Genomic DNA, 27,050 nt, shown 5'->3' with positions numbered 1-27,050 from the left:
GTGATAGAAAATTGTGCCTGGCATATATAACAATAAAACTATAAAACCTAATAACTTTGAGGTTAGAAATGAAATACAAGCTTACCTGAGTAACCAAATGATATGCTTGACATTGGACTAAGATAGATTCCACTTCCATACATTGCACCGTGGAGCTAAAATGGGAAGATGAGGGAGAGAAAGCAGTGAGTCAATGGTTTAAAATGTTAATATTTTACAAAAGAAGGCAATCAATCTCATGGTGAAGCATTAACTCTTAGAAAATGATCAAGCTTTTAGTGCAAGGCCCAATTTGAAAATAGTAATACTGATACCCTTGTCCTTAACACTCAGAGTAAGTTGATATATGAAAAATGATAGCCAGAGAAAAATTTCCTTTCCACCATACCAATGACAAAGAGAGTAACTTATTATTATAAAGTTCTGTAGACTTTTATGTTAATGAACCTAAAATTCTGAAAAGAAAATGAGCTGTAACATATGTGACAGAATTTTGATTAGGCCTCACATGCTAGTGTATCAACAAAGTATCCTAGTCAGATTTTCATCATATGACTCCATCATCACAAGCTTACCCTCTAAATTGTTCAAGTGACAGAGTTTCATTAATTGAAACTCTTGAATTGCTCTGAGAAACTACTCAGAACAATTACAATTCTCTCTCATGATCTCTACGTTCCAGGGCCCTCTTATCTTATTTAGTATGCATGGACATGTATGTTTGTGTCACCTCAACTATCCTCAGAGTGTGAGATCTAGCCCAGGTGCCCGGGTTGACAATCTCGTTTCCTGACATCCTCACGTCACCAGATGAAAATCAGCTCTATGTGAGTACATGGGGCGTGGACACGAAGGGCATAAATAAAGATGAGGACGATCCTGTGTGTCCTGCGCTGGAGCCTGAGAAGGTCTCAGATGGCCCCTTGGTGTCCCATCTCCAGTTTTCTTATTCATAAGCCCTATCTTTTCTTCTCACGGATGCAGTGCTCAAAAAACTGTGTTTAATTAAAAGACAGAATGCTTGTAGGGTTTTACTTTTTGCATGATAATTTTTTTTTCTACTTAAGTTCAAAGTGATTTTGCTGTTTCCTCATAGGCAACTCAGCTGTTTCTTTTCCTCCCTGCATCGGTCAATTCTCCTTCAATTATTTTGTGAAAATGACTTATGCCTATGAAAAATTCCATGGCATTTCTTAAAACCCTTCTTTTGCAAGTCAAAACATAACATCAGGATTGCTTACTGAACGCCAGTACTGAAGAATAAGGGGGGCTTGTGAAAGTATTCAGAAAATGTACCTGCAATCTTGTATTAGAAGCAACGACCAGTCCGTTCCTCAGGATGGAGTGCCAATTTTCAATGTGTGAGCCACTAAGACACAGAGGGGGGCAAAGAAAAAGCAAAACCAAAGATCAGAGGTCTTTCAAAGTGGTCATAAAACAGTAAATCACGGTGTCTTCTCAAAGCTCTGACTTTCCAAGTCAAGTATTACACAGTTGACTATTCAGCCTTAATAGCCAGCTACCAAAAGACAGCTGTTTCCTCCCCACACATTTCTGAACACTGAGGTGGAGCGACACCCCCATCAACCCTGAGCCATACTCACTGAAAAGCAAAGGTGCTTCCGAAGAGTTTTTTAGCAGCTCTAAAATTGGATTCTTTGGCTGGTGGACTGCTGAGGAGGAGGAACTGATGTGGGGTATGCATAAACTTCAATTGCTGCCATTGAAAAGAACGACAAATGCATCATGTTACACATAACGTATCATCAGGCGGCTGACAATTTCAAATTGTATTTCTTTAAGAATTATCTAGTTTCAAACTACAGTAAGTTTAGGCTAATGACATTAACGGGACCATCCATTTAACACAAAACAACAACACTGCATAAATGATAAATCATATGTAATTGCTGATATGAAGGATAATTCTTCAGGCTAATAGAAAAGGCATAGGAGACAGACAATAATTCACAGTCATTTATATTTAGCTTTGGAATATACTATGTAATCAGGTTCGAACAGTTCTGCCTTCCTAATTACATTTCTTTTTAAGGATTTTATGATTGAATTCCCTAAGTATACACTAGCTATTCCACTGGAGAAATATTCTGAGAGTTTGCTAAGCAGAAAAGGAAAGTCAGTTCAAGATTTTTAAATTGCAAAACTCATCATCACCATGCTTTATTTGCATATATTTATAAATGTGAAAGTTGCCCACATTCAAATACTGTTTCCCCCTTTGTTCACAGAAAGAAATTCAAATAGAACCTTTTGCATTAGGTGCTTGACAGAATTTTCAAATTGCTGCCCTTTCAGCTAGGAATGTACTCAAATAGGAATTCAATACATAGGAACCTCACAGGTTAGAGATTCATAGAGGGGACAGCTAAGGTTTTAGATACAGTTCTTAGGTGATGATCAGAAATGAAATCAGAGTTCATTAGCTTTTTCATGATTTTTTTAGAGTATCAGGCTGATCAGTGAGATATCTGAGGGCATTGTCTTCTCTGATATAGAAAAGTAGAGCTGTGCCAACATGAATCTGACGATGATAAAAAGCACATTACCTTTTTCTGGTCAATCTCTAGATAACATTCTTTCCATCACTTGTGGAATAACTATCTCATAGTTACTCTTATTTACTTAAAAGGTCAGGGCAGCAGCCTGAATTCAAATTTGATAACTTGAAAAAGCTTGGAACTGGTGCACAGATGGCAATTTCAAACCGAAGAATTAGGCTTAACGTGAGTCCACTTTAATATCCTGGAAAGGCTGCCTAACAATCACAGGGGTCAGTTTTCCCAACTAATAAGTACCCCTCCCACTTCTGAAAGTATATGTGAAAAAAAGACTTACCCTGTTAACTGGCAGTTTCACAATATGTGACCTATTACTTGAAATAACCCTGAAATTAATTAAAATAATCCATCAGTCACAAACCTTTGCGAAATATATTTAACATTTTTTACCTTAGTTGGCAAGTGACTGAAACTTATTTTGGCTGCGACATAAACTAAGAGTAATACTTTTATTTAATTACATCATTTTGCTTTGCTTTCTGAAACCATTTTAAAGAGCGTATGTAACAAAATGATATTTTACTCTGAGAAAGCACAGAGTAGTTCCTTAAAACCTAAGACATTTTTAATCACAATCTCAATTATCAGCAAAATGAACATCTCTGAATATACTTTCAAAATGATAATCTAAATATTACAAAGGTTAGAAGTTGGTTCATATACATCTGCTTCCTTTCACCCTTCTTCCACTGACGAATTAAAAATGAGCTCTTAATGAAGATGTTTCTCTTCAAATATCTGAGAATCTCTTTGGGCTGATATATACATACAACAATTTATATACAAGCTATTATTCAACATATTGAGACACGAAGTTACAAAATTTAAATTCAGGTATCTGAAAGAAGTAATTGTTTTATGTATGCAAATAATAAGCAGGAAAAATTGTAAAACATTTTGGTAGATTTTCTTTCCCTTGAAAGGAGAGTCACTGACAAGCTGAAGGAAATGATCAGAAATAATTAAAAGTTACCAATCAGGCTGATTTTGGGAAAAAAACAACAGATTAGATATTTGAGATTTGTACTTTCATTTTGAATATGACTTAATGTGAGAATTTTAAAAGTTGAAATGAAAACTATGTGTTATTTTACTGAATCCGTCAGAATCTTAATAATAGATCCTAAAAGATACAAAGAAGACATCTAAACCTAATTTTTGTCTCACAAGCTTATTAGACTAAATTAAATGTACATGTAATATTGTAAAATTATGACTAAGTAACAGTTAAGTAATCAGAGTTGCAATGTAGCCAGATTCTTTCTGCTTTGCCCATCCTTATATATTTATTTTTAAAACTTCCTGGTTGTAGCATGGGATAAGTCCTCATTCACAGCAACCTCTTCTAATCTTTACATTTGTATTAGGGCATGATAATTGTGGTAAATTCCACAGTCTGAGTTTTCAGTAAATTCAAAGACACGTGTACATAAAACCCTTATAGGTATGTTAAATAAATACTGTTGTTTTCGTCTTGTAAATAGGAAACCATGGGGCAAATTATATGAATGGCATTGTGCAAGGTGAGTTCTCACCCCGCCTCTGGTATTCTTAGTCTAGTCTCCTTCTGATCCCTGCTGGACCAACGTACATCCCTCCCCAGGCTGACTCGGAAACAGTGCCCCATCTGCTGTCATCAAACAAAGAGCCCATCAAATTTGTACTGTCCTCGGTAAGGGAGTAAACACAAAACATACATTTTAGAAACATTTTTAATAAGTGAGCTGATAACTTAGTCCTCAGTTAACTAGAAAATTAAATGAACCCAAAACTGCTTCACCACATAATCCAGTTAATCGCATTTTTAAAATTATAGACAAACTGTTGTCACATACACTGTATATCCATGCAGTGCATACGACAGCATTTTCTTCCTCTTGTGATGTACGAGTTTTAATTAGAGCGAGCATCATTAAAGTCTGGGATTGTAAAATCACCAGGCCTAAAGGCTTGTAGAGCTGTAGCACTGCAGGTCTTGTAAAACAGGCTGGTTTTTCTTTTTTTTTTTTTTTTGGTTTGTTTTTGTCCTTAAAGCAGGCAATAGAAAACGATGCCGTTTTCATTAAGAGGAAAACTAAAATTTTATACCATTGCAGTAGGGGATGAGCAAGGGGGTCTTGTTTATCCATCTGCTTCTTGATTTCCAGATATGGTGCCTGAAAAAAAGTCATTATACTTTTTGATTTTTCATAAAAATTTCCTTTGTACTTTTTTTTTTCTGTTTGCAAAAGGATAATCACATTGAATAGGTATGCCTAAATCTAGTGACACTTGAAAACTTGAGGCCATGACATGGTAACATCAACAGTTACCCTAGTTGCTACTTCTCCCACCCTCCCCCCACAGATGATGCGAACTCTCAGCTTCCATGTGGCACAAAGGATTTTCCCTAACATTTTTCTAAGAGACTTGACCCAACTTTAGCCTGTTCCGTGCACTAGGCCATGTCCCTAAAGGTGGCTGGCCCCAGGCCCCCTGCTGAGTGTTTGCTCAAGAAAACCACAAATGTATATTGTACCAGCCCACAGTGACTAACCTTTCAGTAATTTTCCACTTCGCCCCCTTCTGTAACTTTCCATGTCCCTGTAGCCCCCTATTGTCACTTCTCCAGAGCCCCCTTTTTGGTCCCTTTCTCTTCTCACTTTATTTTTTTCCTGTCTACATGAAACTTATTTTATTTTCTTATTAATTTTATTGGGGTTATATTGGTTAATAAAATTATATAGGCTTCAAGTGTACATTTCTATAATACATTATCTATATATTATATTGTATGTTCACCACCCAGAGTCAGTTCTCCTTCCATCACCATATATTGAGTGGTCAGAAAAGTCAGGACACATTTTTGCAATGAAAAACAGAAAAAATACGTCGTGACTTTTCTGACAACCCAATATTTGACCCCCCTTACCCTCATCACCACCCTGCTCCCCCCTTACCCTCTGGTAACCACTGAACTGTTATCTGTGTCTATGAGTTTTTGCTTGTTTGTTCTCACTTTAAAAATCTCAGTCACTTTGTCTCGATTGGAGGTGAGCTCAGCTCACACTGCAGTCTCCCCCCGCTGCTGCAGTCCTCTGAATAAAACCTGTCTTGCCACCTTTAACAAATGTCTGGCGCTGTTTCTCTTTGATAATGACTGTTTTTAACTTTTAACTAACATTAAAGCAAAACTTGCAATAGCTACTACTCATATCTGTAGATATTCACTTAGGTGGAGAGCTTTACATGAGAAAATTGGACAAAATTTACGTAAGAAGAGCTCTTCTCTTAAAAGTATTTAATCAAATTTACCTGGACAATTAACCTTTTCACAGAACAAAGGGCAATCTCTCTGTGACAATTTAGGCCTATCTATAGGGCAGTACATTCTAGAAAATAGGACAGTATAATGTTATACTTATTTGGAGAGGTTTAAAGAATTTGCCGCAATAAAACCTGACAGCATCCCTATGGAGTACACACTGAAAAGAGGGTGAGTTATTATTTACCACCTTGACAGGGAAGAAAACTGAGGCATCAAACCATTAGGCAAGTTGCCCAAGGTCACAGGCCACATTATTGATAAGCAAGTTACACAATGTGAGCACCTAACTTCCTAGGCTGACAATCGTCTCCATTGCCTCCTATATTAAAATAGCTTACACATGACCCAGAATAAAGGAAGCCAGTTTTGGCAGAGAGCTGATCCCAGAGCCAGAGTTTGCAGCTATTTTTAAATCCCAGAATGATCTGGGTCTAGGGTATAGTATAAATATCCTACACCAAAGTCTTTGCTAACTAAAAATGTTTACTTAACTTTGTGTGAAATATTGCAATACCTTCTCCCCTCCCCCTACCCCAAATAGAAATGCATTTTACTGTTGTCCTTTCCTTATACAAATATAATAAATATTTGTTTGAAAAAAATTCACATAATACAGAAAGGTACAGGCATAGAAAAACAATGGGAAAGGATGTCAGATAAGCAAATACTGTAACTTGTTAATTAATGGCTCTCTCGTTTACCAATGTCTGACACATACGATTTGTGAACGAATGAATGAATGAATGTTTGACTACATGAATAAATAACTATTAAAAGAATCAAAGTTGAGGATATAAAAATGTACTTGTGGAGCACATTTTAAAATAGGGCAGAGGTGATGGCAGGGGAGGCGGGAGGGATGGGGCATTAGCTTTTCGGGTCCCGAGACAGGAGGAGAATCCACTATTCCTGCCTCAGAAAAACACCCAGAGTAAAACTCTTTACAAGCCTGCCAGGGTCTCTGGGGGCAGTGTAAGCCTTGAAACTACCACATACAAACTGAATCCATAATGTGTGGTGTTGTCAATTTGAGATGATGAATTTCTTCTCATAATGATGACTTTTAAAGCTCTCTCCAAACCTTTGGCAGTGGAAAGGCCTCAATAATTCAATAGCATGTGCTTTTCCAAGTGCTGGACTATATATAGCCCAGTGATATGCTAGACTTTCACAATAAACCCTGATGCACGCTTAGCAAACTTTTCCACCAAAACCTCCCTAATGGCCACAAATATAAACTCATACTCCCAGGGAGTCTGGCATCTTCCAGAGTTGTTTGGAGATTCCGTATTGTTTCTAAAATATTTATGTACAATTTAAATTTGATAACATATTTGTTTTTAATTTAACATTAAAATCATGTTTTGAAGTTATTACCATTAATTAAAATTGACAATCTAGGAAGATGGTACCAGATTTAACCTTTGTCTTAATATATCTTCACATACCTCCACATATTCAAACTCTTGTCTGAGTTTGAAAGCAGAGCATTACGAGTATAATTTTGCTATTACCTTCCAAAAGTCACAGTGGTAGCATTTCAGTGCACTGATGTAATTTAATTAAAACATCTTAGTATAGCACGCTTTTAATTTTTTTTTTAATGATTTTAGTTATGCTCCCATACAATAGAAAAGTCTGCATTTCACTACATGGCTGAGACTCTCAGACATTTTTTTCCTCTGAGACCTTTTTCAAATATGATTTTACTCAAGCAAAACTGAACTGTCCAAACCACAAGATGATATACTTACTTGTGTCATTTCTCTAATAGAAGTTATGCTATCCAGTGCCTTCATTACTCGGTCATAGTTCTTCTTCTGTTTGAATGAGAAAAAATAGTATTCATTATAAGCCTTTGCAAGTCTGTACATTACTAGAGAAATATATTATTTCTGTACAAGAATTTTCTATCAAGGTCAATTTGATAGCAACGACTGTGTTGTGTACTTAAAAGGGAAGACTTTAACAAGATGGTTCAAGGATGTAGGATTTATAACTGAGTCAGAGAGAAGAAAATAATGCCAGTTCTAATATAAGTACATAAAATCATGTTCAGCCTACAGGGAAAAGCTATAAATATAGAAAAGATATCTAGTTCCTGATTCTGGCTTTCACCACTAAAAATTAAGCCATGATGAATAAATTAAGCATAACATCCTTCTAAAATACAAAATCCACTTTAACTCTTACAATTTCATTTTGCTTTGCTTTTCTTTTGATTGGAAGATTGTCACCCAAAGAGTTTGACTAATAAGTGTGAAAATATCACCATACACTCAATTGAAAATGCATTTTTAAGCATTCTGTAAATGTGTGCACTGACTTAAAAAGAAGGGAACTTTTACCAAGGAAACTTTATATAGTCATTGTTTCTATAAAATGATTTCAAGATGAACAGTAATAGAAACTGAGGCACCTTTAGCTCTCATGCAATTTGAAAATTTTGTTATTTCAGAAGAATTCTATCTAATACACATGGACTTACATAATTGTTTTCTCAAGAAATGCCAGTTGATCAACAATACGAATTCAACTGTCACTAACTCCAGATGACTGGCGAGGGGGAGGGGAAAGGGGGGTAGAGAAAATACAACTGAAAAGGGGACACCTGTCCTTTTACACATGATCCTTAAAATTAAAACGAGGTTACCTAAGTTAGAATCTCAAAAAAATATATCATGAAATTGCAATAATCATATTGACCATTATTAACCAATTATTACAGCTACTTACTTACCTATCTTCCATGAAGATGGGATGTGTAAATGTAAGAATTTGAGGGGATTCAATGGACCTAGTTTCATGAAGATCAAGCTCTGAAATGATTTTAAAGGATGAAAGGATAGGGGAAGTAACAGGTGGAAGCAAATCAAGTTTATGGGAAAAGAAACCTATTTGCTAAATGGATACATAGTCCATATGACAACTCATGGATATGCTTGATGAGGTGGTGGTTTTGATACAAAGAAAGGGAATGAAACCAAAATTTCAGCTATTGTTCAAGGTGCCTGTGGCTGGGGTGCTAGGTAGCTACTCACCCTGGGGTTGAAGGCCAGCATCTGAGGGTCACTAGGATCTACCACGGAAGGATATGGCTCGAAAATGACAACTTTTCTCGGAGATTCCAATGCAGACCTACACATGGATACTAGCAGATCTACCACCTTGAAACACATACAGAAGATTGTTATGATTCTCCTGGTTTTATCAAGAGCTTTACCATTGTTTCTTTCACGGTAACTAACTAGGAAGACTCAGGATTGCTGTTAACTTCTCAAGTCTATCATTTGTGGCTTTCTACCCAATTGGATCAAACTCGGCCATTAATTTAAAGTAACTGATACATGTTACTTCCAACTACTCACGTCCTAACATCTCTCTGTTGTGGACATAGATTGTATGTTAACATTGCTCTAGGATTTACGGCAAGACAACGAAAAGGGAGACAGGTCCCTGCCCTGCCCTTGTAGAACTGACCTGGATAAAATGCTTCTCTACCTCCACATGGTTTCTTCATTTGTATTTCTATGTTTCTTCCCAGGTCATACACACTACTACTGTACATTGAATGCTCTCTTCTTATTACATGTTCTGCCCATTATCTTTTCATCTAAGTCTTAAAAATAAATTTGCTTCCATTTTATGGCTCTATAACTTTACAAATAAATTTTACAGAATGTATGTGCAGGATTTCAATACCTCAACTTCGCCATAGAAGAAAGAATCACAATTATTTTCCATGCAATAGAAAGTTGGTTTAATTTCTCCCTTTCACAATTGCAAAATGATAAAACACACATTATAAAGATAGAATTTAGTTTATATCAAAAAAGTATCAAATGCCAGTGTGCTTTAACAATAAACTATCAAAAATTTGCCCAAAATAGCAGAGTAAAAATAACCAGTGGGTCAGAGTACATTTTAAAAATCAAAACAAAGAACACCAAGTATCCTGTGTTACTACCTGAGCTCCAGTTGCTATTTCATCAGCAGCTTCATTCATTACTCCCAGGGTTTGAAAAGCAAATACACACAGCTCTCGTTCACACACAGTAGGCTACAAAAGAAAGAGAAATCAATTACCACATGTTTTCCCGTCTCCCAATTTCTAAATTACATTCACGACATTACATTTAATGACTAGAAAATGCAAAGTTTTAGAATGTTAAAAAGGAATCATATCACTTTAATAAAAAATTCTAAATTTAGGTCTCAATTAACAAATAATCACTCACTAATATAAAATCACAAATATGATTAAGAAATCCATTTTAGTTAGCTTAGGCACCAGCACTAGGAACAATTTAGTAATAGATAAAAATATCTTTAAAGGGAAACATCCATCTCTCTTGCTTAATATACATTTGCATGTGAGTTATATATAAATAAGAAAAGCAGATATCTAAGCTGGTGACAGCTGTGTAAAACAAATATACAAAGGAGAATTCCACCTTTTCCTAGGTAATTTTCTTTGGAAGAAATAAGCATGATTCTGCTTACTTGCTACCTAGCTCTTGAAAGATTGGTTTTGTTGCAAAGACTTTTGACTTCAATAACCTCCTGAAGTCAGCAGCACTGAAATATACACTCTGCAATTGCTCTGGAAGAGCTCTCATCTTTCAAATCTAATATAGTGTCATCTGTTTGATTGATCTTATCTCCTGAGTTACATTGCATTAGGTAGCTGATGAAGCTTAACCCGATGCAATCCATGGTGCCACCGCGCAGCGGGGAAAAAGCATTTGTTAGTGCCACTGCTTCTATGCTCCCTCGTTTCAGAGGATGACTTGGTCTACCGCTTAACCAGTGGGGAAGGATGGCCCCATTCTGAACATCCTTCAGAATGGGCTCACATGGTGACTTTGTGGACACGAAGCATAGCCAATCACAAAAGGTTTCTGGCTGCCATTCCCCTGAGAGAATTTCAGAAAAAAGAAAAAAACCAAGAATTTATATATTTCCTTTGTTAGCCTTCAAAGTGCAGTTTGATTCCATTTCAGAAACATCAGGAAAAGCTATCTATGGGAGGGAACTGAAGAAAGTTCTTCATTCAGACTCAAGCGATACACACTGCTGTATATCGGGTTGTTGGGAAAGTCATGACGCATTTTTGCAACAAAACACATAGAAAAAATACGTCATGACTTTTCCGACAACCCAATATATTTGGATATGCCTAGAACAGACTGTGGAATTTCTACTATTTCTTTTACTTGAGTGTTTAAGCTATTCTTAATCTTCTTTTGTTTTTTAGTGTGTATGTCTATGTGCATACATGTTTCATCCTCAATTTTCCCCAGTGACATTGGGTTCTTTTGTTAACTTTCTGGGATCATGGTATGGACTGAATTAACAATAGCAATCATTTCTAACACATTTACTATGGCGTCAAACGCTAATATTGGTATTAGAGTACAGTGAAACTGTATACCAAAAAGAATCCAGGGAGATGATGAACCTCTGAAATCATAAAGGGCCCTAGGATTTAATTCATATGTCAGCTGCCCATACTTCACTGAAGTAAACAGAGACACAGAAGGTACTTTGTTTTTAATACTCCTGTCAAGTAATTACACACTTTTTATGACTAGAATCCATCAATCCTAATGCTGAATAATAGGATACGCCTCATTTAGTGTATGAGCAATTTTTTAATTTGAACCTTGGACAATCAATTATACTTACTTTGTGATCATTCAAATATGTATATGTATGTTTGCATGTATGTGTTCACATATATATTCCAGGAACTAGAACTATAGATATGACCTTTTCCATACCAGATTGTTGCCTTAAACAATGAAAATGAAATAAAATAATCCACTACACTAGATTGGAAGGACAATTTTTTGAAATTTTAATATAGGAAAAATTTCAAATATTTAGGAAAAAATGACAGTTATTCTCACACATCTCTATGAATACACTTTGTTCCCAATTCTAGGCATCCATGTGCTGCCCTGTTTCAAATGATTTTTAGCATTTTTATACAGACCTCCTATTCTTTAACTTGGTTAACAAATGAGCAACATTTCAATGCTTCTATCGTGTTTTCTTCTGTATTTGTGTTTCATCTTACTCCTACGTTTACATTCAAACCTCTAAATCTCCTAGTCACATGGACTTGTCAACTGACCCATTATTTTAAATAACGAGTCTACATTCCTCATGATAAAGCTGTGGCTTGATACTTTATGGACACTTCCTGTCTTTCTTGCATCTTTTTTGTTGAAAAGCGATCTTTCTTTCCCATGCCCTAATATGTAAGGCTAATTTCTAGGAATATCCTGTTACTGCAACTGTTTGAAGAAAGAAATCAGGTGCCCAAGAAAAAGTTTTGGGGGAATTTTTGGGTTTTTTTTTTGCTATCATACTAAAAAATTAGAAGTATAAGTACACATGACATTCTTATAATTTTATCTCTCCTTTTTAAAAAAAATAGCAAGTATAGTGGTAGTAATGTTTTGATTAATTTATATACTATATTAATACCAATTTTGATTAATTTATATACATTAATATCATACTAAATAAATAATAAGCAAATACCAATAAATTTTTTTTTTTTTTTTTTTTTTAGCTGAGCCATCCCGCCACCTGTTGGCAGCTCACGGCTGCTCAGCTCGGGCTGACTTGAACCGCTGTTGCTCAGAGCTCAAACTCTTGAGCGAGCTCTTAACCAACTGAGCCACTCAGCCGGCCCACCAATAAATTTTTAAAATAACAATTCTATGTCTATCACAGTTTTACTAGAATGTTCAATAGCGTATTCAGGATGTAAATCAGTTAATTTTGACACCAATATTTGCAAACTAGTTTTTGTAGACACTGATCCTCTCTCTCCCATGTTTATCCACACTCTGAGAGAAGCTGAAAATGTCAACACAAGATGATGCACTAAAAGGAAGTTCTAAAATATTAAGTAATCAAGATTAGATGTGTCTCATTGCTCCCAGAAAGGTTATCCTATTCAAGGAAGAGAAACTGAGTTAATCTTCCTTAATGAAATAAGTAGTTAAATTGTGGATTAGCATTCTCCCAACTTGAGCTGACTCCCAGCCAATCCTCTGCCCCCAACAAATTCTGCTATTACAATATTTACACAGAAAACTCTTAGCATTAATTTCAAATAGAACAGTCATTTAACAGGTGTTATTGGTCAGTGAAAAGATGTGCTTTATTGCACATACTTTAATGTAAAGTGTGCATACCTAAACAGAACGACGTTTACAGTATTTACTAATTCATTTTTGATTTTACAATAAATTATTAGTTTTAATTTGTAAAATATTACCTATTCTCAATGTTATATTATTATACTACCTTCAAGCAATTAGTTCCTATAATTTAAACTGGAAAACCACGGCATGTCTCTCTTGCCGTTACACAAACATTAACATATTTGCAACATAATATTCATTATGCAACTTCTAGAAACATGGGTAACTTTATATGTCCCTAAAGTAAAATTTATTTTAGGACGTTTTCAGCTAAGATGAATACATTTTTAATTTTACTTGAATCAAAGCAATTTAAATATGAGCAGTAAAAGCATATTTCAAACAGTGTTTTTAAGCTCTAAAGAATATTTTATAACCTAACTGCACTTTAAAAACTGTGTTTTCCATGAATTTAAAGTGCTTCCTATTGAAAACAGAAACAATACAACTGAAGAGAAATTCATCTATGTATTTATATATAGCATGTTTATATATAGCGTATTTATATATAATAGGTGAGTGATTTTCAAACATTTTTTGCCAGTCTTTTGGTTCAAAAAATTTTTTTCATGTAAACCCAATACATAAAACAGATAAAAGTGGTTATTATTCCAGCTGAAGAACATGTGCACAGTTTCTGTTTTCCTACCTGTAAAACGGATAAAAATCACAGCTAGCTCACTAGGTTGATAAGAGGACCAAGTGAGAAAGAGAACCAAGTGAGATAAGGTTTATGCAATCTCCTTGAGGGATTGAGAGCTGTTTAAATATTAACAAGATAAGGTCACTTGGATGAGGTGTCTCTTTTACATGTTTTAACGCAATATATCCACAAAAATAAGTGTTTAATAAAAATCTGCACCGACGCACATTATGAAGTAGTATTTTCATATCCATAGTTTATCAAAACTCATAACTTATTGCTAACAGCGAAATGAGCAGTGTGAACACAAATTCATAATTTAAAAATAAATGTTGGAAACATGAGAATAATTCAGAATATCTACTAGAATGCTAAATAAAATAAGTCACACAGAGAAAAGACAAATACCATACGATCTCACTTATATGTGGAATCTAAAGAACAAAATAAACAAACAGAAACAGACTCATAGATACAGAGAACAAACTGATGGTTGCCAGGTGGAAGGGGGTTCGGGTGCTGGGTGAAAAAAGGGAAGGGATCAGAAGAACAAATTGGCAGTTAGAAAATATAGGGATGTACATTATACTATAGGGAATATATACTCAATAATATTGTAATAACTATGTATAGTGCCAGGTAGGGACTTGACTAATTGGGGGATCACATTGTAAATTACATAAATGTCTAACCACGATGCTGTACATCTGAAACTAATATAAAATAATACTGAATGTCAACTGTAATTGAAAAATTTTAAAAAAAGCTAAACCCAACAAATTCTTCAAGATTAAAAAAAAAAAGAATATCTACTAGAAACACAGAACCTATAAGCCTTTGATTCTCTGTAGACACATTTGGGGCAGGGAAAGACTTACTGTCCATTAAGAAATACAGGAATCCCACAGAAATCAAGGCACATCCACATGACAGGATCAGGCCAGATTAGGCCTCAACACACGGTGATCCCTCTTATCTCACAGAACTAAAGTTGTTGTTTGAGCATTAAAACCAATTTCTACTCAATTTGGATGTAAAAGAAAACTCCTACTTTTAACTAAAAGCTTTTGGACATAATTTTTATTTAGTTTAGCCTATATTGCAGAACTCAAACTCTTTAACTTCCATGACTTTGGAGGTAGGGAAACAGGAGGGAATAAGCTATACTTTTTCATCCATTCTTCAAATACCTAAGTCAGACCTAAATACAAGAAGACCTACCTATTTTCCTCTTAGAATGTACAATGGGACATATCCAAGTTTATCCTAATGTCAGTTTCTCAGGAATTCTCATGGGAATGCCTTAAACTATGACCAAATCATAACTGGGTATTATTAATCTGAAAATAAGAACGTTGGTGACAAGTAAGTGTCTAAGGTCCACAGTAAGGTTGGATACACACTAATATGGATTCTCAGGTTTCTCAGTTGACTTGCTTTTTTAGAAGGACTGGGCATTATGCTCAAGTGGTGAGAGCAGACTCTCAGGGCTGATCAATCCACTCAGAGCAAATTATCTGGCACCCTTTCGCATTGCAGGAGGAGAGAATGAGATCACAATTCTTATTTCATATATTGACGTGGGAAACGAGCAGGTCTATTACCAAGGGACACACAGAATGATTGCCAAGTGTCTATGACAGGATTCCAACTTTGCAGGGACCCTGACCCGAATAACCATGTGTTTTCCTCCGACAGAGTTCAGCAGGGTTCCAAGAAGAAAACAAACACATCCAATGGAGTGTTGAAGGAGAGAGTAACAAAAAGACACGGGCACTAGGGATTTAGAGGGGGGTGGGGGGACAGTGGCCGTTTCTGTCAATGAAACCGTTTGTTTGCTTTGCAAAATCGCTTGATGAAGACACCATCAACATTTAAAAAGCTTCCCTGAAACAGTTTGCTGCATTCACACACTAGCTGATTCCAAAATACAGAGAAACAGTGATCTGGTTTTCTGATAACAATCCAAACTGCACTGCCAAACTCAACATTGGGCATCTCTGAACAATCCTCCCAATGTTAATGTGAGTTTTATGCAGATTCAGTGTTACATGTCAGAACTCAGACCTGGGAGTGACATTTATAAACTCTGTAAACAGAAAGATGAAATCAGAGCAACCAGGCATTCCTAAGTAAGTAGTTCAGTTCCCCATGTAGCAGAAAGTGAGACATGCTTACCCAGGCCTCGCTCTGAGTAAAATGGCAGAATAGTACAAGTACATTAAAATTTTAGGAATTTTGGGAAATAGGGGTAAAAGGGGGCTTATGTGATATAAAAAAACAGGCTTGGAGAAAAGAGAAAAAAATACATGAAACAGTGAATTTTTAAAGAGAAAGGTCTAACAAATGTAATAAAAACTAGACATAGAATTCTATGGGAACCCAAAAGTTTCATGTAACTGATTTAATCGCCAACTGGGGTATAACTTATTCTCTTTATATCTCAGGGGTTTATTACAGTTTGTAACATGTCATAATGATCTTATATCATTTTATTGATACCCCATAAATTATATTTGTAATAATTTTTATACATTACTATTAAAATTACAGTAAAAAATTGCAATGTAAATACAAGAAAGATATAGAAAAAATGAGTATGCCTGATTTAGGTGAAATATCTGTTTAACAGCATCAAGAAGCAGTTCTGTTTACTCTCTTCCTTTGAATATGAAATCATTTCTTTGATTTTCATTTCCTGATCTGATGTTATGTCACTTACCTTACTATTTAAGAAACCAAAGTAATTTTTCTGATTTCCTTAGATATCAGTCTGATTTATCACAACATGAAACCATGTGATAACTAGCTATATTTATTCACAAAATGTTGTTGTCTTTCTTGTTTACAAAAGCACTTCTACTTCCAGAAAGACACAGCAAACTTCATTGACATAAAGTAAAACAAAACTTGAAATAAGGCACAGGGAATACTAACAGCCAACTCTGAGACTTCTATCACTTACTATAGGAATGAACTGCCAGTAGTTAAACCACAAAGAGTGAATGAACCCCCAACAACACATGTAGTAAATTTTCAGGACGTAAAAGAAGGTAATTCAAGTACATGAGTCAGAGTACCATCATGATTAAGAACCGTGGCCTTGGTGCCATTCTGCCAGGGTTCAAATCCTGTCTCCATCAGGTACTAGCAGTGTGACATTGAATAAATTACTGTTTTCCTCATCTGTAAAGCAGGGGTATCAATATCCACTTCATAGGGTCATTATGAGGACTAAATTAGATAATACACATAAAGCACTTTGAACATATGATCACATAAAAAGCATTCAAAAACCACAACCCATTAATAATATTACTGTTCTTTTCTTCAGTGGAAATGGCTTTGCCATGTATCAAGCAACAGATCCACAGGTAAAAATGACTCACAGTAAAAATGTACCTCCTAAATGGAATACATTGAGGTGACGAAAGGATTCTCCCTATTTTCATGATAACATATATTTCCACGTAGCAAATAAAAATAACAAACTTATACAAACATTTAATAAATAAATGGTGACTTAGTTAATTTGGGTTTCAGAATAACAATATATCTCTTTGAGAGAAAAGTTGACTGGCAAAAATATAGTGTATGGGTGGCAGAAAAACCTTTTTAAAAATATTTTCCTATAAACAAAATAAAATGAAGCAAATATATCATAAAAACTGACAGATGATTATATTCATAAATGGCTATTGTATATGTTTGTTAAAGTACATATCTTAAAATACAATGACTTAAATATAAGATATTAACTGTAAAACTCTTAGAAAGGAAATATAGGTGTAAATCTGTGACCTTGAATTAGGCAACAGTTCAATTGATAAATCTGGACGCCATTAAAATGAAAAATTTTTGTGTGTCATAGGAGCACAAAATAGCGCACACAGATGTCATAAAGTTGTACGCCTCAAGTTTATATAATGTTGTTAATCAATGTTACTCTAACTCATTTACAAGAACTTTGTTTTTTTAAAAAAATCCTACAAAATAGGAGAAAAATTTTGCAAATCATATATCTAAAAAAGGATATATCATTCAGAATACACAAAAAATGCGTACCAACTCCATAACGAAAAAGAACAAATAACCCAGTTTAAAATTTAGGCAAATAATTTGAACAGACAATTCTCCAAAGAAGATGCACAAATGGCCAGTAAGCACATGAAAAGGTGCTCAATGTCATTAGTCCTTAGGGAAGTGCAAATCAAAACTGCAGAAAGATACCACTTCATACACTTAGGGTGGCTATAAAAAAAAAGGAGAATAACAAATGTTAGTGAAGATGTTGAAAAATTGGAACCATCATACACTGCTGGTTGGGAACACAAAATGGTGCAGCCACTGTCAAAAACAATTTGGTAGTTCCTCAAAAAGTTTAAACGTAAGTTAACATATGTCCCAGAAATTCCATTAACCAATGAATGCATGAATAAACATTATTCCACCATAAAAAGGAACAAAGTACTGACACATGCTACATGGATGAACCTTGAAAACATCATACTAAGTTAAAGAATCCCCACACAAAGGGCCACATAATGTATGATTCCATTTACATGAAATGTCCAGAATAGGCAAATTCATAGAGATGAAAAATAATAGATTAGTGGTTGCAAAGGTACAGGGGGAAGGGAACATGGGAGTGACTGCTAACAATTAGAGTTTCTTTTTTGGGTGACAGAAATGTTCTGGAATTAGATAGTGGTAATGGTTATACAACATTATGAATATACTGAAAACCAGTGAACTGTATAACATTAAAGTAGTGAATTATATGAATTTTATCTCAATAAACAAATTGTAAACAAAGCTTTTAAATTAGTAATTGTCCCCACAATGCACATATGTACATCGATTATTTCATACTCCCTCAAGCGTGTCTGACTGTTTTAGTGAGTTGGCATTTTTGAAATCTACTGCTTCTCTGCATGCTACCGTATACCTGTTTCTAACTAAGGACTACCCTTCCCTCTCTCTATTAAGCATCTGAAGTTGTGTGGTTTTTGAAGAAACACTGTGTGCGTGTGTGTGTGTGTGTGTGTGTGTGTGTGTGTGTATATATATATATATATACACACACACACACATCTATATTTATAGCTACATCTATATGATATAGATGACATATGATATAGATGTAGATGGATTCAGAGACAGGTATAGATAAATGGATAGAAAAAGAGATAATAGTACATGTAAGAAATATAGTAAGAAACATTTTCCTCATATGAAACTCCTTGTTCTTTCATGGACTCCCAGAAATAGTGATTCATTTGTCAAAGTACAAATACACTTTGTGTATTAAACAATTTGCTCAACAGAGAGTATCTACTGTAAGTGCTGTTATTATTCATTTTTGTATCTTAACCCTTTTCACTTAGATGCTGTATCAACACTGATCCTCTACGAAGGAGAACTTACCCGAAGCATGGGGCCATTCTGAAACACGTGCGGCTCGTCACACACCACACAGTATTCATTCAATACGGGGATCCGCTGTTCAGCAAACTCAATTGTCTAAATGAAACAATAAAGACACATAGGTCAAGTTCACAAATGATGTGAACACCCACTAAAAGCTAGAATGTTTCTACAGCGGTTAGAGTCGTGGCTCATACCTGCACTAGGAAGCCGCGGTCTCGTATGGGGACGCATTTGGCACCATTGGGCTATAAAAAGCAAAGTAAAAGAACAAAATAATTGTTTTAATTGGGAAAATATGTAAATATGGCCTTTTACTTTGTGCAACAATGAATATAGATGTGATCTTTCTAAGATCACCTGTGATATGAGTTAAGTCACTGATAATGACATAGTGATTTTAGAATTTCTGCATTACAATACACTTTCTCCCATTACTATTGCAATCTGTGTCTAAACTAAAAAAAATACTCCTAATTTCTGATCTTCTAGTAAAAATTATCGGCATCTTTACATAATCACAAAAATTTATTTTCTCTGTAACTCATTGTCAAACGTTCCCATCTCCTCATTTAGAGTGCTTCAATCTTATTTTACAATGAGATAAAATTGTTCCTCCAAAGGACATATTAGCTAGCTACTGAAAAGGGGGCTACAACACTATGCTATTATATTATGCTTAACTATAGAGGAGACTATTAAGACTTTTTTTTTTACAGAACATCTGAGATCATCTTTCTTAGGTGTAACTACCATGGGAAACTTTCTATTATAGAACTCTTTAACATTAGTTTCTAAATGTCCTTAATGCTTACTTTTGGGAAGAAATGGGTTTTAAGGGATGTCCAATTAAAATTATCAACATACTCAAATACATTTTCTTAAGATATAATTTTATGGTATAATTTACAATTTAATTTTAGAAATAAAGCTATATAAGAGAAGCACAGCTTTCTAAACATAGTATCTTATTGTTTCAATTTCATCTATTGCTGGGTGTACCCGTATTAACAGTTAAGAGATAAATATGCTCCTTTTCCAACAGACACACGTGTGTGCGCTTGCTTACTATTGTAGCAGCAAACACACACACACACACACTATTGTAGAAGCAAACAAAAATTTTTATTATTTTATGTGAATAATATACATAAGCTAGATCTGTTTTGTTTCTTTATCTGGAACTGACTATAATGCAGATCACTCTAAAGGTAAATTTTGTTTAAGACTGACTCCCAATAAATACTACCCAAAAGACAAGTTTTAATACAGTCACCTCACAGCCTTATCTACCCACACCTCCGCAAAAAACAGCTTCAGAAGAAATGACTTTGGTTTTATAAAGTATTGACACTAATAGCAGCATTAAGTGAGGCAGAGATACATATAGCTGAAAATGTTTCTTTTCTCTACAAGTAACGGTGCTCATGGGTAAAATGTTCCTGTTATATATAACAGATAGGATATCACTCTTAATTTAATTAATAGACAAACTTTGTCCTCCGCTACTAATGTGAGAAAACTAGAGATCAGACAAACCTACTTAATAAAATATTAAAATTCTAGCTTGCTTAAAGGATAGGCTTTGTGAATTCTATTGACTTCTTTACATTTTTACTAGCATTCGTTACCATGACAGGAATATGGACTGGACCTCAAATCAATAGCTACCTTTAATTTTTTAGAATCAAAATGAACATTCCAATTCCAGTACCAGTAGCAACTGTCTGATATGCAAAATACTATTTTAAGAAACTAGTACATTTTTGAAACAACAAAAACAAAAATCTTGCTTCTTTCCTCTATCGGATCTCTACTTATCTCTAGAAAACCTCTACTGCACCTTAGCTTAACCTTTAAGGACTCAAGATGAAAATATTTACGCACAGCAGGCTGGGAAGATGAAGATGAAGACGGTGTTAAGATACCAATAAGCCCTGAGGTAAGAGAGAGCCTCCGGCCCTCTGCCGTTGGTTCCTTGAAAAGCTCCGTTTTGGATGACTTGGGGGCACTGGAGTAAGACTTGCTGAGCAACTTGTGATTTTTCAGTCCATATAATTCTTCCATTCTGAGATTACTAGAGTAAGATCTGCTTAAAAGTTTGTGTGGCTTCAAGTTGGTGTTGTGCTCACAGCGTGGATCTCCAGAACAAGATCGAGTCAATAGTTTATGCGACTTGAGAGCAAGGCAGTCCTCTTGCTTGACAGCAGCAGGGCAGGGACGGTTCAAGAGTTTGTGCGACTTAATCGTCGTGACCGCCTGCTCAGCCCTGGGGTCGCTGGACAGAGAGCGGCCAAAGGTCCTGTGCGACTTGGTGGCGCACACGTCATCCGTCTTGACGGTGCTGGAACAAGTCCTCCGTAGCAGCTTATGCGTTTTGGAGATTCCATCTTGCTCCGATTTCAGTTTGGATTTGCTTTTACCACAACCAGGGGGAGGATAACTTGGCGACCTTCAAAATTGAACAACAATTAATACAGGGCAAATCGGGAGTATCACAGACCATGGAGGACATGTGTGGGCTCACTGAATTCAACCGTGTTGTAAATACCACCTTATTTTCATACAGCCTATCCAGCTAAAATTGAAATCAAGTGTGCAGAACAATCACAGAGACCTGAATTGTATTTTTCCTGAAAAGCAAAAAAAAGATTATCTGCTTTTTTCCCCCTCCTACTTATCCCAGAGTTCTATATGGAACTAATTTTGGTAAAGAAAACTCAGTGATTAGGAAGCAAAGAATGTAATTTGAGTAAATTTAAATTAACTCATGTTAAAGAAACAAAAACGCTTAACAAAAAAATGAATATCTTTGTTTTTGATGAAATGCACATCACTTAGTACGTTCTATGAAGTCATAAAGAAAACAAACAGATGCCAAGACTATAGAAAGGATGCTCTGAACTGAGAACCAATAGAAAATTACATGCTCAGCATTTAGTAACACAATGATGAAGTTGTCTGTTACGCACCTGCGCAAAGTAGAAAATAAATGCAGGGGAGACTTCACTTTCTTCTCTGACAGTTTCTTATTGTGCAGGCAATTGGATTTTTCTTTGCTCTGTTTCCACTGCTGCGTAACAAATGTCTGCATGATTCTGTAAATCCAAAGGTATGTCTGTTATCACAGTTCCAAGGTAATTTAAGGTTTCTATATTTGTTATGCAGAGAACACATTTATCAAAAGAAAACAAAAACACAGTAATTAGTGAGATCCTAATTTAAAAATCATACAAGATGTTTTCATATTTAGAAAAGCATCATACAGAACATTTTTATTACTTTACTGTGTTACTATTAATAAATTAACGATAGACTTGAACATGTAATAATAAAAGAACTGGTAGAATAAGGATATAATGAATTATAAACAGATAGCCTTTAAGATCAACAAGTTTGGCTGAAGTGGCAAAAAAGGTCTGAATTATTTTGTTGGTGCTAGAAATGGACTTTGAAAACATTTTTGTTACTAATTATAATTTTATTTATTGAGATACAAGCAAAGTCAGTTTCTTTTTACTTGATTTACTTATGTATTTTTCTTCATGGAAAGGAAAACAAAATTAAACTGTACATACATACGTACATACATAATACTACGCTACTGATTCTATGGAGAAATAAGAACTCGGCAAAGTTTATCTTAAGCGCGACCCATGCACCTTTGAATATGATCTTTAACTCCTGATCTCAATATTTTCTAAGTCAATATAGCTTCATCATTGTTTTGTGGTAAAGAAGTCTGGCATGTAAACTGTGTAGACATAGCATTGTTTTCTGAGAAAGCCCCAAGCTGAGATACCTTCTCTGTATTCCATCTGTCAGGTGGCAATGGAGGAGGGTCCCTTAACGCTGATATTGAAGTAGATGGGAACTTTTACAATTAAACATTCTGTGTGCAATAAATTACATATTTTGATTTTCTTTCAAAAGTCAATTCAGTGTTGCTTGTTTTTCACACTCTTTTCAGTTATTTGTAACACAGACTGTTTTTGGAACACAAAAATGGTACCAATATTTGTTTATGGTTTACAATATACCAGGGAGTAAAATATGAACCTCAAATACAGATTTTTTTTCTCTTTAAGTCTCAGGACACCCCCAGAAAGTATCTATTATTGCACATGTTCACAAATAAGGTAAGGTGACAAAATCTGCCCAAGTTAGCTTCAATAGTAAATGGCAGAGTCACCACACCTGTATTATGCAATACGGATTGACATTATGTTAACATGTATTATTCTAAAGGGACAGGTGTGGCTCTTAGCACTAAGCCAATATTAATTCCTCAGTATATTTCAGATCTTACCAGATTAACTCAGGTCACCAGAAAGTATCACTCAGACTTACTATCCCAACCTTTGTCTGCTAGGTTAAATGAGTTCAGAAGAAACAGTCACATATGGAATTATTTTGAGTCTTTTTAGCTGTAGAGGTTGTGAAGAAGAAAGGGGTGAAACGGCAATCAGTGATGCATAATTTCAATTTTTAGTAAATTCACCTCATAGCTCAAGACAAGGAAAAATTTTTATTTTACACTTAAGTTTTGAAGATTTTTTTTCATCCAAGATCGCAGCAAGATTTAAATGTATTGAAACAAGGACCACTCCTCTAAAAGCCCAGCTAAAAGCCCCAAGCCCAGTAGTTCCCATTTTAAGCCCAGCAGTTTCCATTCCTGTTCTAGCCTCTGCCTAGCAACAGTATCAGAATATACCCAGCTATAGCTTAAATATTCTCCTGATAGTCACACACTTATAAAATTAACTGATATAACTAGGTATTTACATAACCTTGCTGTTTTAGCTTCTGTAATAATGCTTGGCTTTAGAATGGCGACATGTTTTAACAAGGACCCCAGCTTACTAGTTGGGGGGGTGGGGCTAGGGACTGAGGGGCCCAGTTGTGTGGACTTGCAGTTTCAACATACATCATCCACCTGGGGCTATCCACCTCGGACCCGCATCACGTGCTAATATTCCTGTTGCCCACGATTGGGACTTCCCGTAATGGACTTGTTGACAGTTTCTATTTGCCTCAGTAGAAATTTCTGCCTCAATGTACCTTGTGGTTGTTGCCTTTATAAACCCTGCCTAACTCCCCTTCGGGGCTGTGAGGCTTTCGGAGGCACTAGCCCCCTCGCAGTCGCCGGCTTTGCAATAAAGGCTCCCTGAATTGGCCTAACTGGTATTGTTGTCTGCCTGACTCACGAGCTTTGCTTTACAACAATATAACAAGCACTGCATAAGCATTCGCTGCTGCTGTTGTTAAGACTCTGTCTTGTTGCCAGAAACATACCAGGTAAGGATCACAGAAAAAGTTTAATGAACGTTTCTTCCTTGCTGAAAACAAACCTGAGCAATAACAAAAAGTCTACATTCTAAATCTGACTTCCTAACTTGCTGTATGTTTCTGCAAAATAACCTCGTTATATTTTGGTTCCTCTTATGACTTCTTGTGAGCATGAGACCAGGTTTTAAAAATCATGTCATTTTAAACTAGAAGGGGACTTTGAGAATCACAACCAAACCCATTTATTTATGATTAAGGAAACTTAAATATATCTCTATAATTAGACTAATATTTATCAGGCATCATTAAAAAAGGTCAAGTCCATATCACCAAACTTTCCACATAACTTTATCCATAGATGTAAATAAGTTTTAAAAAATGTTCACCATTTGGATGAAAATACTAATAAAATGTGTTACATATCTTATAAGACAGTTAATGAATCCAGTGCATAGTTTTCCTTAATTTTTCAGGGTTGGAATTACACCTATTTCTTTTTATGAGTCCAAATGATATACTCACAAGCCATTAAGGGTAGGAAGCTATTTATTCCTAGACTTCTGCACTTATATAATAATTTTTGTCTTGTTTGGATCAACCTCATTTCACTTAAAAAAAAAAAAAAGGAAGTTTGTAAGTGGCTTACAAAAGCACATAAAGTAGCACTACAGATTTTCGGTGATAATGATGTGTCCATGTATGCTCATCAATTGTAACAAACGTACCCTTTTGGTGTGGGATGTTGATCATAGGAAGCTATGCATGTGTGGGAGCAGGGAGGTGTATGGGAAGTCTCTATACTTTCCTCTCAATTTTGCTGAGAACCTAAAATTGGCCTAAAAAATAAAGTGAATACAATAATTTTTAAAAACAAGGGAGAGAGTTGGGTGAGGGCCGAAGAAAGATGTGCCAAGGTGAGGTGGTATCCAACTTGGATAGAATGACACAGAGTCAGGCTTCATGTTTAGCTCAACGGCCTGTAAGATGCTGGCTCTACACAGTAAACAAAATCTGCTTGAGAAAACTAAAGCAATTGTATTAGAAAAGCATACCTACATCCTCGCATAGAAAACTGAGAAAATACCCTTTTTGGGTCCTTATAAAGAAAATAGTACATAACATTATGTGCTAAACATATGTTGTAATTTGAATTTAGTTATACAGATATAGAATTCTAAATATTAAGGGTTTTTTTTAAATTTAAACACAACACTGGGGATTTGCAAGAATTTTTCCTTTCAAATGTGATCCACACATGTCACATTTGAGCAATGCTATCTCGATGTAAAGTCTTACAAAGTCAAGACAATTCTAGAGCTCTGTGATAAGTACAACCCTTGATACCACACATAAAGCTTCCTACTACATTCATAACCTTAGGCAAAATGACCACAATTGAGTCCCCTGTTTTGGAAATGAAATAAAGTTTCAAAGTGATTTCTCTTAGAGCATTACTCTGTAAAGGCTAATATATGATGCCTAATTAAATTTCATTAAAATAAAGTGAACATGCAGACGGCATCATATGGAGGGCTCAAGCCATGTGTTTAAATATACATTCATCCAATATCCTCTTAATAAATTGAAATGTGCATACTCAGAAGAAAAAAAAATAATCCTTAGAAGTCTCCATAAATACAATTCTTAAAGCTGATATTTTGATACGGATGGAGTTTTTTAAGTTTATATTTTGACTGTGACTAATTGAAGTATGCCCCACGTTTTAAAAGTCGGTTCACAACTGGGGTATTTTCATGCTTATAAAAGATAAATCGACTCTTTGCATTAGTCAACGTCAAATAGAAAGTAAAGGGTTTCTTTACAAAATGAACAGTTCAAAGGTGTAAATGTGGAAACAAAGGATAATGCAACAGTCCAGGGCCAGTGGCTGCCAAACTGTCACCACCTGTAGGCAACCAAGGAACAAGGAACGGAGACTGTTAATAGAACCCAGTGACAGGGACCTCATGCAAAGGCTGCAGCCTGGAGCAGAACTGAGCTTCAGTGAAGGATCATTCAGCTCATGGTGACCTCACAGGAAAGAACCAAAGACAGTAAATACTCCCATCATGCACTGCTTCCCCCTGTCAGTCACATTAGAGACACAGGCACCTGGGTCCACTCAGGTTGGCCTCCCAGGGTGTTGGAGGGAGGAGAGTGAATCTGGGGGAGCAAACAGAAGGCACTTGGCCCAGTTTCAAAAAACGAGCTCTGCACACGAAGTTATTGGTGCAGCCTTTAGCATCAGAATGAATTCCTCTCCTGAGGCACTCATTTCAGAAAGCTCTTACTGACTAAAAATGGGGAGAAAATGATGAGCAAAATGAGAACTCAGTTCTCTTCAACAGAAATTTATTTTTCACTCTGTGGAAAACTTACTTTTTCAGCTGATGTCCCAATCCAAACCGCTCTTTTGTGGAAATCTGAAAGACATCAACAGTCGGCACTGCAAAGGGAAAAAAAAAAAAAACACAGTTAAAATGTTGAGTTGAAACTCAACCATCAGCCAGGAAAAAAAAGTTATATATATAACTCTGTGTGTGTGCGTGTGTGTGTGTGTGTGTGTGTGTGTGTGTGTGTGT

At 35.5% G+C, this 27,050-nt stretch overlaps 1 protein-coding gene across 1 annotated transcript in view; it reads right to left on the bottom strand.

The window, feature by feature from the left end:
- PARP8 (poly(ADP-ribose) polymerase family member 8) overlaps window positions 1-27,050 on the bottom strand; it is a 176,421-nt gene that overhangs the window by 14,915 nt on the left and 134,456 nt on the right. The window contains exons 11-23 of the mRNA XM_019641448.1: window positions 26,848-26,914; window positions 22,152-22,277; window positions 21,067-21,631; window positions 19,377-19,427; window positions 19,180-19,275; window positions 9,854-9,946; window positions 8,928-9,053; window positions 7,641-7,706; window positions 4,668-4,735; window positions 2,857-2,905; window positions 1,605-1,717; window positions 1,297-1,369; window positions 86-155 (exon numbers count right to left, since the gene is read on the bottom strand). Of these exons, the coding sequence (XP_019496993.1) occupies window positions 86-155; window positions 1,297-1,369; window positions 1,605-1,717; window positions 2,857-2,905; window positions 4,668-4,735; window positions 7,641-7,706; window positions 8,928-9,053; window positions 9,854-9,946; window positions 19,180-19,275; window positions 19,377-19,427; window positions 21,067-21,631; window positions 22,152-22,277; window positions 26,848-26,914 (1,563 nt within the window). The remainder of the gene's footprint in view (window positions 1-85; window positions 156-1,296; window positions 1,370-1,604; window positions 1,718-2,856; window positions 2,906-4,667; window positions 4,736-7,640; window positions 7,707-8,927; window positions 9,054-9,853; window positions 9,947-19,179; window positions 19,276-19,376; window positions 19,428-21,066; window positions 21,632-22,151; window positions 22,278-26,847; window positions 26,915-27,050) is intronic.

This window comes from Hipposideros armiger, unplaced genomic scaffold (genome assembly GCF_001890085.2).
Source record: "Hipposideros armiger isolate ML-2016 unplaced genomic scaffold, ASM189008v1 scaffold_60, whole genome shotgun sequence".
Taxonomy (NCBI): Eukaryota; Metazoa; Chordata; class Mammalia; order Chiroptera; family Hipposideridae; genus Hipposideros; species Hipposideros armiger.
This window is presented reverse-complemented; position numbering and strand designations above follow the sequence as displayed.